Genomic DNA, 15,215 nt, shown 5'->3' on the forward strand with positions numbered 1-15,215 from the left:
TTCTATCTACTACTATACTATCTAAAGTTACAAACTAAAATATCCTCTATAAAATGTTAGGTAAAAGCGCTGATGAGTTTTAGAAAAATTGATAGTAAAATGCACAATTTGCATAAAATACTATAAAAAGCAATAGCTCATATAATTCTCGTTTTTGACTACAAATTACCACAACATATGAAAACGCTCATAGAAAGATTTACGTAATCCTGTTTTATGCTCAGTGAGCACAATACCATGGGTATTTAGAACAATACAGAAGCAACATAGGACCTCTACTGGGCACTTACTGTATTGCCTTATTGGAGTCAAGGGATCTGATATCTGGAATGAAGTAGGATCAGATTTCCCTCTTCAAAGATGTTCACAAGCAACCCTTAAGACTCGTAATGTGTATAGTTTTGCAAAGGTTAACACTTCATTGTAGCCTCGAGGGTTAAAACTCAAGAAGAACCAGGAGCATCAGATATAACAAGGGCATAGCTGGAATAGCGGTGGTTGGCAAGACATGTGTCTGGGGAAGTCTAGATATAGTTTTTTTGCTTATATATAGCCAAACCTCTTTGAGATGTCCATGCAAAAGTGTATTGAAAAGAGGTCTTGTCAAAGAAGATGACCTATATATCTAATATACGGTGGAATAAAAAAATCCGTCACAGGAGGATCTAGTCTGCGTAAAACGTGGTCTTCTCAAAGAGGTGGTTTTATAATACTTAGGCCCGGTTCACATCTGCATTCAGGCCATTCCATTCCTCTCTCCACATGAAAAATAAGCAGCGCTTTTCTCTGCATTTTTCGTGTTGAAACCAAGTGGAAATAACAGGGACACCATTATAGTCTTTGGGTTCTGCGAGTTTCCTGAGGTAATTGCTTTTTTATGTGGACTCCCCAAATGGAAACCCATGTGAACCAGGCCTCGGTAATCCTTATAAACCCCTCTACAATATGTCAGTGCTACGTTCCTACCTGGATCCCCTCTGTAGGTTTTCATGTAGATCATGATAGAATAAGGTTGTCTGATTTGGACAACCCCTTTTCATTTTGTAGGTTCCCCAACGTCAAGCTGAGTGCAAGTGGTTTAGCTTTTGGGACCTCCTGTGGTCACCTATTATCTCCTTCAGAAACTCAAAGCAAATATTAATTTAATATCAGTAGGTGTCCATTGATTTTAATCCATGACAGCTGTCCTCTAGCACAAAGTTGAGGCAAATAGAATTTTACAACACAATGTTGTGCCATATTCCCTTTTCTAAGAACTCACACAACCCTGTCTACCAAGTCAAAATTTTTAGCCCAAACTAGATGCGCCCTGTTTACATCAGTTTGTAGTTGTAACCACAATAGTAAATATGGGCCATGTACTATATAATAACAGTCACTGCCTTCTAAAATTGTTGCCAAGGAAATGAAAAAAATGCTGGTATGGTATTCACTTAAGCTGAAATGAGCTGCAATACCAGACACAGCCTGTAGAAATATGTGGCACTGTTTCGGGAAACAACCCCTTTATTATTGGCTACATCATGTAAAAGAGTGAATTAGAGGATATCTGTCAGTAACAGCTGTCGTTCCATAGTTGCATTATATTGTATATAGTTCTGGCCTTCTAAGCTGTAATATAGGTTAATGGGGTTATCCAGCTGTCCTATCCATAAGATGGGAAATTATTTTTAGATTGTTGGGGTCTGACTATCAAGACCCCTGAAGAACAGCTGTTTCCACATGATGGCATGAGCTGTAGCGTTTACATACTTTTGATACCAGTGGTTGTCCCATAGACATAGAATTGGGCCGAAAATTCAATACACACAATTGCCGCTATCAAGGTACAGCGAGTGAGCAACTGAAACTTGAAAACAACTGATCTGCGGAGGTCGGGGCAGTTGGACTCCTGACAATCTAAAATTAATAATATGTTAAGAAAATTACAAAACATTTGAAAATTTTGTTCAGTGGTTCTTTACCTATAGTACACCAGGGGGAGTACATTGCACAGGACCACGGGGTGCTCTGTATCATTGGGTACTACTGCTCTGGAAGGGGCAGATTTTCTAAGGGCTAGTTCACATGTTGTGGGGTCTGCGCGGGTTTTAACACAGAGAGAGCCGCGGCTTCCGCCTGAAGAAAGGACATGTCGCTTCTTTTCTCTGCTAGCAGGAGCCCACCGCTAGCAGAAAAAAAGAAGCCCGGCGGTCTGCATAGACCACCATTGTAAAGGGGCAGTTTTTGAAGCGAAATCCGCTGTCAAAAACCTCCCCTTTGCTCACGTGTGAACTGATCCTAAGTGTTCCTCGGAAGCTAGTGCCACCCAAACCACCCATCATCTACTAATACTAAGGCACAATGGATGCCAAGCAGAGGCAGGCATTAAAAGACATCAGGGCAGGGTTAGGGGGCCAGGTCTCATAAAGAGAAGCAGAAGGTCTGTGCCAAATAAGCAAATAACTTCTAATCTATCATCGGATGAGTGAAAAGATGGTTTGAAGCTAAAAGACCCTCAGAACTTTTAGTCGGCCACAGGCGTCCCCACAAGGATTTGCTTGGTGCGTTATTTGCACCAGTTTTTTTCCCCACTTGAGATTACAAGCAGGATGTGTCACAAGGCAGAGACCACAGTGTCCATTGGGTGTCCATCGCTCAGTTGGAACTTGAAACACTGATCTAGCTTAGTAGTTATATCACATATGGACACGTTGATCCAGGGCTTTTATACTGACTGTCAGATTGGAGTCAGGAAGGAATTTTTTTCCTCTGAAATGGGGCAATTGGCATGAGCTACATGTTTTTTTTGGGGGGGGTTTTGTTTGTTTTTTTTGCCTTCCCCTGGATCAACACAGTAGGGGATTGTAGGGTTATAGGTTGAAGTTAATGGACTTATGTCTTCATCCAACCTTATCTACTATGTAACAAGATGTCACCCTGAGGACCCTGGCAATAGGCTGGAAAATTTGGGGAATCGAGCAAGTGTTCAGTTTCTCTGCTGCACACCTGCTGGGGAAATGGAGCAGTTCAATAGACTGTCTGTGCATTGCTTAGATGAGCCGGGTGCTTAAGACTAAGAAGTGGTCATTATAGCTATTCTCTGCTGTTGGTTTGAGAGAGAATCAGTCATCCAATCCAGGACTTATAGGGTATTTCATCAATATCAGATTGGTAGGGGTCCGAGTCCTAGCATCACCAACAACCATCTGTCTGTTAGTCCCATTAAAGTGAATGGGACTGAGCTTCAGTGCAAGGCCCAGCGAATATACTATGTACAGTGCAGTGCCTGGTATATAGCAAAAAGGCCAAAGCACTTACACTATCACAGTGGCCCCTTCATTCAGCTGATTGGTAGTGGTTCCTGGGAGTCCCCCACTAGTCTGATATAGATGACCTACCCTAAGGTTAGATTATTAATATACCCAGAAAACCCCATGAATTATTATAGAGTGAGTGACTTGCTGTAAATGAATCCTTTCTTTGCTTATCTGTGTAATGACATATATAATACACTGTATATGGTTATCTGGTTTCCATAATAGACTATTGCACATATTGAATTCATACACATACTGCAATGATAGACATTCTGTATAGCCGTTTACAATAATACATATATTCATACCTCTGCTCCTAGTGATACAAAATCTAAGTAAATGGCACTTAACATAATCATGATCTACAATGTAGCAAAGTAACAATCTGCTACTACATTAATACCTTTAGGGATGCAGGAAATAATCTTCTTGTTAGTTTTTTACTGCCTACACAAAATGAAAAGGGATTAGCCAGAGAACTCTTCTCCAATAGTAGAAAGGCGGTGTCGGGATAGAAGACTTGTTCTAGATGGGTGACTTTGTACCTGCTAGAGAAAATGGAGCCCAATTGTCTAAATCAGAGTACCTAAACAGGGCCAGGGGTCTGGGGGTCTTACAAGACATGAGGAGGGGGTGGGGAAACAGTTCAAGCATCAGGTACTTCTTATACCGAGGAGGATAAATCAGTGAGATACAAGTTGGGATACATTTTGATATTTATCTCACTCTCTACTCAAAATTGTACAGGAAATAAAGATAAGGCTGCGGTCACGTTCATGTTGTGTGACCATCAGGGACTCTGTCCCCGATTTCATTCAAAATATGCAAAAAAGCAGTACCTATTCTCTCTGCTGATTTTGGACAGAAATCCAACAAATCCCATGTTTGTCTATGGGGTTCATGGGTCACTGCTTTTTAAGCGGATATGGTTTTTTGGGTCCCCAAGCCGACCTGAACAATGGAAACCCGAACACTACTGTGAACCTAGCTTTGCAAAAAAGTTTTTTTTAGAGACATTTCACTGTACACAGCTTTTCTTTTGGACACCTAGAACATTAACCAGTTGTCCAGCACTATTACAAGTGCATAGAACTGCTTTTGTCTAGTTGGCCCGTACACTATCCTTTGCTGAGATGGGTATTGCCACTTTAGACATGTATAACATATCCACAGGATCTTTCTGTTTGTTTCTTTTGTAGTCATTGCTCCTTACTTGCTATTAAAGGGGTTGTCCAGGACTGTGATATTGAGCTGCATTTTCTCTTTTCGTGGCCTGTGGCATCACATCCATTGGTCACATGGTCATGCCACAGCTCTGTCCTATTCATACAAAGCAAATCCACTGTACAATTATCAACTCTGTGCTTGTATATAGTGAATACTTCATAGCCATCAATATCATATGGCCTTGCTTGGCCACCTCTTCATTGATTCTTTGCAGGTGTAACAGTATTCATAGGACTCCCCCTCTACATTGTGGATCCCAGAGGTGGCCACATCTGTCTAGTATTTATACCATATCCCATGGACATACCATAATGAATAACATGGGAATACCCCTTTTAAGGGATTAGTAGTGCTAAAAATGAATGGTACCAAGTGTATCCATGCATGACAAACATGCCAGTATTATTATATCTTTACACCAAGGGATCACTAATGCAAAAGTGGCAAATACCCAGCCCAACATGACCCACCATATCCTTAGTTTAGAAATCACTCTTAAAATAATATCCACAAAGTGGTTATATTGGTAAACCAAGCTTTAGTTGCCGCAGTCTATAAGTCATATAGTCCATCTCCATTGTATGTTCTCACCCTCAAGACAACTCACTCATGTACTATGATCAGGAGAACAGTCAAAACCCATCACTGTTTTATTTGTGACCCATGATCTTGTTTGCTGTGTAGTCTACATTTACAAGCACATCCCTCTCCAACAAGGGACTTCCAAGAGCTGCATTAGGCTGACATGTCACAAGACAAAATAGTATTAACTACTGTAGAACAGTCTCCCGTCATGCTGCTGGGAAATAAGTGCATTAATAATGCATCTGTCATTACGTCTCATTTCCGTGTATGAAACTCGGAACCAAATATAAGCATCACATAATGGAAATTGTAGCTCTATTTTCTATAGACACACAACAAGAGATGCCTGGATACATTGTGTTCCTTTGAGACTTGGTTGTGAAATGAAGGTTTATTTCCCAACTATACAAAAGTGAATCCATGTTTGCAGCTTGGAGAAGGAACACAATTAAAAATGATATCAGCATTATCTCCCCTCCTGGCTGGCAAATAACTTCTTAAATAGCTGATTAATATCTGCCAGAAATATTTATTTTCCTCCTGCCTTCAATAATCACTTGATCATAATATAAGAGTGACTGTGCATTGGCACAATGCCTAGTTTACCTCCCCTCGCTTCGCTCTCCCTGATAGAAGATTTTCCATATCTCTTTACAGCCATTAAGAATGGGAGAATATTCTCAATATGCAAATGTGTTTTTTTTTGTTTTTTCATATTCCGCTGCTTTCCATAGGATAAGCTCAAGTAAGACTGATTAAACCAGCAGTCCATCCTAACATTTCCATTTTTTTGCACAGTAGGTAGTGTATACCTCACCTAGCATTATCAAAGACTCTAATGGAATATTGTAGCTGGCAAATATCTTCTTGCTTTGATAAACACAGATTTTTTTTTTCTTTCCTTTTTACTAACCGCAATGTTCGTCTTGGTTCACCGATCACTGATGCCTTGTGGTAATGTGACTCAGACAGTGATATTTTAAGGGCTGATATTTCACATCACATTATGTTATTATTTTTCTAATCAACGCCATTGTACAAGACTGTTTGGCTGGTGTGACTGCCCACCGATTTAGAATTCACACATACAGATATTATTTCTTTCCACTGTGACTCCCCTACTGCCCAACCCGTTGGATTTCAGCTACCTGACACCAGAGCTTAAAACTGAATGTTTGCCACTGCCTCTTGCAGGAATGACTTAAAGAAAGCTCAAGAGCACAGAAAAGAACATGTCATTTTACTCTTTCAGAATACCGGTTCATTTCTATGTTCTTTTATGGTTGTTTATGACTAGTATATTCCTACAACTGATAAGGTCAAAGCCGTGTTTATGACTAATTGATCAATAATCCCGGGTAACTGTCGTTGTCCTAATTGATATGAGTTGAGGGTTAGCAACGAGGTATTGATACCAGACACAAAGGTTGGTATTAACTCCTCTCTTAGCAGTGAAGAGAGTGTGCACTGATGCACTTTTTATTAAAAACACGGGGGTTAAATAGTAGCAGAGAAAGGAAGAGAGATAACAACAACGTAAGTTTTCATATTCCTTCCTTATTGGTATGATACATCTCAATCAAACAGAAAAAGTTTAAGCAGTTCCATATATAGCCAGCTACTCCCGGTCCTGCGTGGTAACCTTGGGGCCCTGTCTTCTGGCAGCAAGCCAGTATTTGTTTTTCTTGCACCCATCCTGGATGCAGGCGCCATCTTATCATATAACATTATACCAATTTCAAGCATAAGCAACTATATCTAGTGTTCAGCTTTTAAGGATAACAATGTTTTTCATACATTACATGATTCTAAATTTCACACAACCACCAACGTACTAGCTGTTTGCTTGGTTAAATATGTATAGAACATGCAGATGTTACCCGTGTTTGTGTCTTGTACCCACTACCATCACAGATTTGGTAATCCATGAGTGAAAAGGACTCAAAGAGTCACTGATAGGTTTTCTACAATGTCTAAGTATTATTTATAGTATTAAGTATAATTTATGTATTCTTTTTACTTGTTTTGCAGATAAACCAGGCAGTATTTTTGACACCCCTCAACCAACATTACAAGATGGTAAGTGCCACTGTTTTGTTCTTTTCACATCAAAGTTTTGCCTTCTGTTGATGGAAATTATGTTTTATAGCACAATAAGTAGATCTGTATTGCTGTGCCGATGTGTTATCTTTCTTATTCTAGGTTACACTAGCGTTCAGGAAGTATTCAGCAATTTATCCCATAATCCACTTAAAATTGGAGGAGAGAAAAGTCCTGCAAGGAGGACTTTTCTCGCAGCCGATTTCAGTATAAAATCGATGGAGACCGTTAAGATCCCGTTATAGTCTATGGGGTTCGCGGATTTTTAGCCAGATAGGGTTTCTGTCTTTCAGGTCCCCAAGTCGACCCAGAGGATGGCAACCCTAATGCTAATGTGAACTTAAAGTTATTTGTATTTTAAACATTTTTATTTGGTTTGATAATAATTATATGTGTAGTTATGAATATAATGGTTGCAAAGACCTCAAAGTCAGGTTGGGATAACATCTCCGCTGGGTGTCGGGTTTGCAAGACGTTTTGTCTGGTGATTTGAAATGGATCTGCACTGGACGAAAAAGTCCTGCAAGCCCATCCGCCAATTTTAGGTAAATAGTATGGACATTCGACGTAGACCTGATGGACCCTATTAAAGTCAATGGGGTCCCATGGGTTGAGTCGATGTCCACTATTTTTGTAGTCCATTTGTCCATTTATCTGAACAGATGCCTGCGAAGATATGAAGTGTAACCCATAAAACAGTATGGTGGCATGAGGAGAAAATGCATTTTAGAAAGGTATGATAGCATTCACATACATTGTCATCTGTGATTCAATACAAACTTTGTACCATCTAGTTTTAAAACCCATGGAAAATATCCGAACAATGGGATAAGTGTGAGATTGGGGCCCATTGGAGGCTATATCACTGGCCATACATTACAAGATCATGTCTATACAATAGATACATAACTCATGTAATAAAAGCAAACATAATAGAGGTTGTGGAGACAGTTAAGCACAGTCATACGGGGTGGTCTTCTGATGGCCATGGCATATTACGGGCTCAGTAATGTGTCAGAACCATGACCGATCAGAAGATCTTTGGTACTCTGGTGGGCCATTCTGACCTTATATACACACACAGTGATTTTCTACAGTAGTTTATGTAATATACACTGAAGTCGGGTTTGTTGCATATGTGCACCGTTATCCCAAATGCCTACACATGTGACTCCATATGATAATGGAATGCAAGCATTTGCTAATTAAATCCTATATGCTAATGAAATACCATTAAAAGGTTTGTGGGATGTTTGCAACATATGGCTGGATGATTGAGAGCTGGTACGTAATTGTATTTAAGACTGAACATAGATTTGGGCAATGAATTAAATTAATGAAATTGGACGGCTCCATTGATTTAAAGATCCATTTCTTTTTCACTCTTCTTTTTAAAATTAAATTAAAATCAATTATTCCCTGTAGTGATAACGCTACTTATTAAAGGGCCTGCAAACAAGGCAGAAAGCAATGCCATTAAAATTACCCTTCTCTGTATCACATTGCAAACCACGGAACCATTTCTTTGGTTGGATTTTGACAGTAAAGAAATCTCTTCTGAGGTCTGTGCGACGATCAAAATGGCCACCTCAAGTTCCAGTTATGATTGTCTTTGACTGCTATTGACTTATTGTAGGGATACACCTTAGGTTGTATATTGATATCGAATATAAAACAAAAACTTGAGAATCTACAGTAGTTGATACCTTTTTTAATGGCTAACTAATAATGATGACAGATTACAAGCTTTCGAGGCTCTAGGCCTGTTCTTCAGGTATAGTTTTTTCCTAATTAATATCGAGTCACTTGTGACATTATATGAATTAAATCTTTATCTGTCAGTTCTCTGATATGATATGCCCATAGTATTGAACTCGGTAGTGTGGCAGAGTGCCTTGTATACTTAGACCGGGGCCCCATGTGGCGTAAACGCTGCGGTTTGGCAGCAGTGGAAAAAAAACCACAACATTTTACAGGCAAGGTGGATGGCATTTTAGCAAATCCCTTCTAGACCTTGTGGAAAAATACGCTCAGCAGACGCACAATACCATTGCGGTTTTGCAAATTGCAGCATGTCAATTATACCTATGGAAACACCAATGGTTTCCCTATAGGTATAATGGAAGCAGAAACCTTAGCCGACTTTCTGTGAGAAGCGCTGCAGGAAAAAACACGATCTGTGGCTGCTCTGTGGGGCCTTAGCCTTAAAGGTGTATTCCAGAATGAAACATTTACCACTTACGCTCGGTTAACAACTGGATTGGGATTTTTGTTCTTTGGGGTCCACGTGGGGACCCTAGAAATGAAAAACCCGATCCTCTTAGAAAGTGGTTACCCTCAGAAACCCACAAACTCTTTAGACTATGATGGGATCCACTGGGTTTTTGACCGGTTTCTGTGCCAAAAATGCTTGCAGGACTTTTCTCCCTGAATTTTTCAAGTGGAACGAAGTGTGCCCGAAAGGAAATCAATTGTCGATGTGAACCTAGCCTAAACCACTGTATGTGTTATGATGGGGGTCCGGTGGGTGACCCTCACCGATAGTGAGCTCATTGAGCAAACTTAGCTTTTTATGCCAGTGTCTGACTGCCACTCCATAAAAGCTCCTACTCGCCACGGTCTTGCAGATTTGGGAATGGGTTTACATATTCTGTTATATGATGGAGGTCCGGTGGCTGGATGATAAATGCCTTGAGTTGACATTGTCAGTACGAGCACAGTTGCTTAGACAGAGAATTATTTAAGGGTATTGATCATAGCATTGCAAGAGACCCTAGTAAAGATGAGCTAGCACTTGCTATATACTCTCAGTCAGTCACAAGCCCCAAGAGTGCACATATGATATACTGCAGACTAGGGGAAGTAAAACTTTGAGAGGCACCGGGGTGTCATTGTAACACCGTGAAGTGTCAATCAGCTGTTTTTAAGGCCAGCAGGATATTGTCATGTATAAATAAAGTCATTGACATCCCGGTGACTGGATACAGTACTTGGTCATTTTTTTTCTTAGTATGGAAAATGCTATGTGATTGAGTCATTCACTAACTGACCCTGTTGGGGTCATCATGATGGTTCTGGATTTTCAGTGCAGTATGCTCAAATTATTAAACCCCAGCCCTTACTATACTTAATAATGACTTCGCTCTGTGAGCAAGGATTCACCTGGGATTGACAAATTCTGCCAATTATCCTTGAGATGAACCTATTACAAATGATGCAACCCAGCCGAGCAGATCTCTATCCCTTCATAATGTTATTTTCGGTGATGATAGGCTCTGTTCGGTGCTCCTGTTTGTAGACGCTCCCTAGTGACTGTCTCCGTCTCTATATCGCTTGTGTGCTGGGATGTTCCCCTGGGAGATATTTTGATTCTGTTTTTTGGGGGGGTAATTTGCAGTCTGGACTGTTATTGTTTCAGCAAGTGCTGACAAATCTCATTCAACATTTTATAAAGCTGAGGAGAGATATATTGTATGGTTTATTGTAAACTTAGACGTAATGTTCCAAAATACTAGCAAAAACCTCATGGTGTTCCAAGTGACAAATGACTATAGGTCATTTATAGAAAAGAGCCTTGTGAAATGGCTCACTTATATCGATATGGGATGAATAACAAGAGACAATGCTGCTGTTTTAGACACAGAGGGCCCATTTAAGCCCTCGCACAGCGCAACGCTTAAAGGAACACTGTTACAGAAAAATGGCAAAATTCTTAATACATTGTTGGGATTTTTTGGTACAAACAACAAAATGACTGTAGTTGTCTAAGGATTCGAACCAAAGCAATCTTTCAAAAAGGTTTCTTTCATGTCATAAGGATTGTGGTTCACACAAGACCTGATAAGCTAACATTCCTTCGAGAATCAAGGTTAAAATGTTGGGGAAATTTCTGAGAATCTTCTGAGCGCTTTCCTTATCATATCTGGGCCTTCAAATTCCAAAATATCACCACTAGCGTTATTTTAGATGTCCAATTTTTTTTTTTTTGAGATGAGTAAGGTGTTAGTTGGACTCAATTATTTACTAAAATGAATCCAGGTTGGTGATCTGCTGATCACAGTGGATCTGGCTTCTGAATTTGTGGGTCAATAATTGAAAAACAATATAATAAATGAGCAGGCCGAGTCCACAAGAGCAGCATTTGTTTGCATCTCCTTATCTTTTTCATGAAGGAAAGAGAGTGGAAAGGGAGTGTCGAGAAAAATCGTATTGAATATTATTAGGAGTCAGGCCCAAAAACAGGGTTTTCTAGAAGCATGCTGTATATCCATCTGGGCAGCAGACCCCCAATTCTAATTCATGGCCAATATTTTATCTTTCTTAGTGCCGCAGGGAACTACAGAGGATATAAAAGAAACAGATGTATATTCTTCAGTATATAGTCTGTGTGTTCTCTAGACCGACGCCTCACGTTGCAAAAATGCAGCATATTAAAGTACCTGCAAAGTGGATGGGATTCTGGGTAATCCCATCCACACTACAGAAAAAAATCTGCAGCAGAAAAACTTTGTTTTCGGTACAGCCTATAAGGGCATAAACTCTGCAGAGGAAAATTCCACGAAAATGCAATGAAAAATGCGTTTCGCTACATGTGGCTTTAGCCTTAGTGTGCACTCTGAGGAAATCTCTTATTACACATTGAAATGTGCTGTTGTGATAAGGGAAAATTGGTGTGAATGGCTCCCCTGATATCGATACACCGTGTGAGGCAAGTCCTTCAGAGTTGGACTACATGACTAGTCATCTGAATTACTTAATACATTTTTCCATTGGGGAACACCTATAAAAGCAGTCTGTCAGCAGTAAATTAGGTACAAACCTAATCCCAGTGCCTTGTAGAGGTGATTCTACAGTTTCCAAATATTCCCCTGTTATTCAGCTTTGGGGTCTCTTTTCCAAGGAATTTGCCATTTTATTCATATTCAAATAGGAAAGTTCTTTGCCTGGGAATCTAGAGCGGAAACCAAAGTCCAGACAATATACAGCTTATCCCCAAAGCAGGTTCCCCTCATTTGCCTATGAATAAAGTGGCAATTTATAAGAGAATGGGGCTCCAAAGTTGAGTAACTCCGGGCCCCACGTTGCGAAAAAAAAAATGCAGTAACTGCAAACTGGATGGCAAACTGGCTAATGCCATCTACACATTGCAGAAAAATATCTACATCGGAAAGTCCACAGAGGAAAACTGTGCGGAATTTCTGTGAAAAGAGCTGAAGGAAAAACCACAACGCGTTTCTGCCATGGTTTCTTCCGACGGGCTATTTGGCTGAGTCATAATACACTATAGGTCATGAGAGGGCAAATAATTTGTCACGCAAGAAATCAGAGTAAATTTATGTATGAAAGACAATGATTGGTTCAATGTAGACGACTGGTATGAATGTGTGTGGAGGATATTATGCAGTACGTTGAATTAAATCGATATAAAAGTAATCATTTTCTAGTTCATGCCACATTGTCCTTGGCATTATGTGCACTTGTACCATCATTCATGATTGCAGAAGTATGACATTTATTTGCATACGCTTTCTGGCAGTATCTCTTCACCAGTCAGGTCAGCCACTGAGTAAATGGATACATTCCTTGAGCTGAAGACATTGCTGTCTCTGAGATAATTAGAAAATTTCATCGTTTAGTGTGAGCTTCTCTCGGCTGCTAAATGACTTTGAAAATTCACTGCAATCTCTGTTATTAGACTAACTAGAAGACTGCCATTTCCAATTCTTTTCTCATCGCAATTTACATTGTGTGCATGCTGAAATCGCGAATATTAACTCATTATTGACTTTATCCACCGCTTTACTTCCATTGGTCATAAGTGCTCATCTTACCTAATGACTGTTGTAGGGAACTCTGTACATGTACAGGGTATGGAACTAAAATGTGGTGGAGACACAAACACCTTAAATATTGCTCTGATCCATTTGAGGACAAGAAGGGTGAAGACTTACTTACAGATATCAAGCTATGGGCAAGTTGAGTGTAGTTGAGTGTAGCCAATTTGGGATCGATGATGGAAAGCCCCCAAAAATAAGGAATTGGTCACTTCCACATGACCAATACTTTTTCAATATTTTTCAAGCTGAAAACTGCTATAAAGATTACATACCCTGTTTCCCCGAAAATAAGACACCCCCCCCCCCCCTTCACCTTCTGGATCACATACAACCGGCAGTCATGCCGGCACTCCGCTAATTGTTCCCCGCTTTGTTTGCCGATTGTTCCCCGCTCCAGCCGCTGCATAAAACATCCCCCGAAAATAAGAAAGGTCATATATTTCGTTAGATAATTAATTATAAGAACATGTCTTATTTTCGGGGAAACAGGGGTATATAGTATATAAACATTTTTATTTTTTTTTTACTAAACTCTTATCATTGATGATAATTTTTTCAATTATTTTAAGGGATATGCCATGAAAAGTATTTATCCTCTATCTAACTGGTGGTGGACGACACTCCCATTACTTTCAATAGGAACATCAAAGACAACAAACTTTCAGCTTTCTACAATGCACTCAATGAAGTGAATGAGAGCACCATCCACCACCAGCCCTGTCTACATTCAGCCTGGCTTTGGGAAAAAGGGTATCTCGTTCTTGGCTTGTGGCATAGCCCCTTTAAGCCTTTAGGCTAAGGCCCCAAGTTGCGGAAATGCAGCTTTTTTGTTGCAGATTTTGCTAATTTTTTTTTTTAGCTAAAGTCAAGAATGACTACAAAAGGAATGGGAATATATAAGAGGTTCTTATACTTCTTTCTTTTGCCCAATCCACTCTTGTCTTTGGCTCATAAAACCGCTTCAAAATCTGAAACAAAAAAAGCTGCATTTCTGCAACGTGGGACTTTATCCTTAGGAACATTTTTCACTTTTGGCACAATTTTCCTGAGCACTCCGTGGAGAATTCCTTCCAATCATCACAATCCCAGCAGTCCCATAGAAGTAAAAGGAGTGGTGGAAACAAAAGGCAAGTTCACCTTAACGTCATAGATTTAATTTATAATGGAACCAGAATAGCTATGATGGAGGTTATTAATCAGACCCTGACAAAAGTTAACTGAGTTTGCTAACTTTGCAAATGTGAACAGAGTCTAAACAAACTGCAACAATGATAAGTACAGATTAACAAAGTTTAACTTGACGCTTAATGCTTTAAGTACTTTTGTAGCAAGCCTTAAATGGTGATAATCCAGCCAAAAATACTGATTCAGTAGGGTTATTCAGTGTTATTATCCCCTGACCCTGGTCTATAGTCTCTCACCCAGCCAAACTAGTATCCCTATGCTGTGCTGATGAGATCCAACAGATCAAAACAGCACTGTCCACAACTGTGAATCTTTTCCTTTTGGAATAGAAATACTAGTTTGGCAATAATCCCTGCATCGTATTATTAGGCTTATTGAAAAAAGTCATTCATGATGTTAAGGGGCTGTCCTAAGAGGCAGCGAATAGAGGCACTGTTTTCCTAATTTCATCCTAGAAAACAGATTTCCATATATTTCCCTTAATCCCCCAGTGGAGCAAAAATGGATTGTAAGTCTCCATACGCCTGCAAAGGTGCCCACTCCCTAAGGAGTGTTATTATCCCCTGACCCTGAATTTTCAAAGCATGCCAACCTGGTATATTTGGCCAGCTGACTGTGGCTCAGAGGTGTGAAGACTGCTCATAAATGAGTTGTCCAGGGAGTTTTATTTTACTTACTTCCTCCAGAGTTTTTTGATGTTGGACCTGATAATTCTAGGCTGGTTCCAACCTTATATCAGCAAATGAGAACCATTACCAGGCCCCCAGGTTACTCCACCTCCTCTCCTGTGCTTTGGGGGCTGGCAGACTATAGTATAACCATCCCCATAACACAAGTAACTCGATGTAAAAACGGAAGAGTACTGGGTGCTGGTTCCAAGTAAGTGGCCTGGAGTGAAAACCAGCACGGGACCCTCAGGTACAGCATCAAAAAGACCATGGAGGAAGTAAGTAAAATAAGACTCCTTGGACAACCTCTTTAA

General features: G+C 40.0%; 1 protein-coding gene across 2 annotated transcripts in view; it reads left to right on the forward strand.

Annotated features, from left to right (window-relative positions):
• The window catches only part of AGRN (agrin), a 428,413-nt gene that overhangs the window by 160,631 nt on the left and 252,567 nt on the right, over positions 1-15,215 (forward strand). For both annotated transcript variants that reach the window (XM_075279649.1, XM_075279650.1), the window contains one exon: positions 7,143-7,190. In XM_075279649.1, the coding sequence (XP_075135750.1) occupies positions 7,143-7,190 (48 nt within the window). The remainder of the gene's footprint in view (positions 1-7,142; positions 7,191-15,215) is intronic.

Source organism: Leptodactylus fuscus, chromosome 6 (assembly GCF_031893055.1).
Source record: "Leptodactylus fuscus isolate aLepFus1 chromosome 6, aLepFus1.hap2, whole genome shotgun sequence".
Lineage (NCBI taxonomy): Eukaryota > Metazoa > Chordata > Amphibia > Anura > Leptodactylidae > Leptodactylus > Leptodactylus fuscus.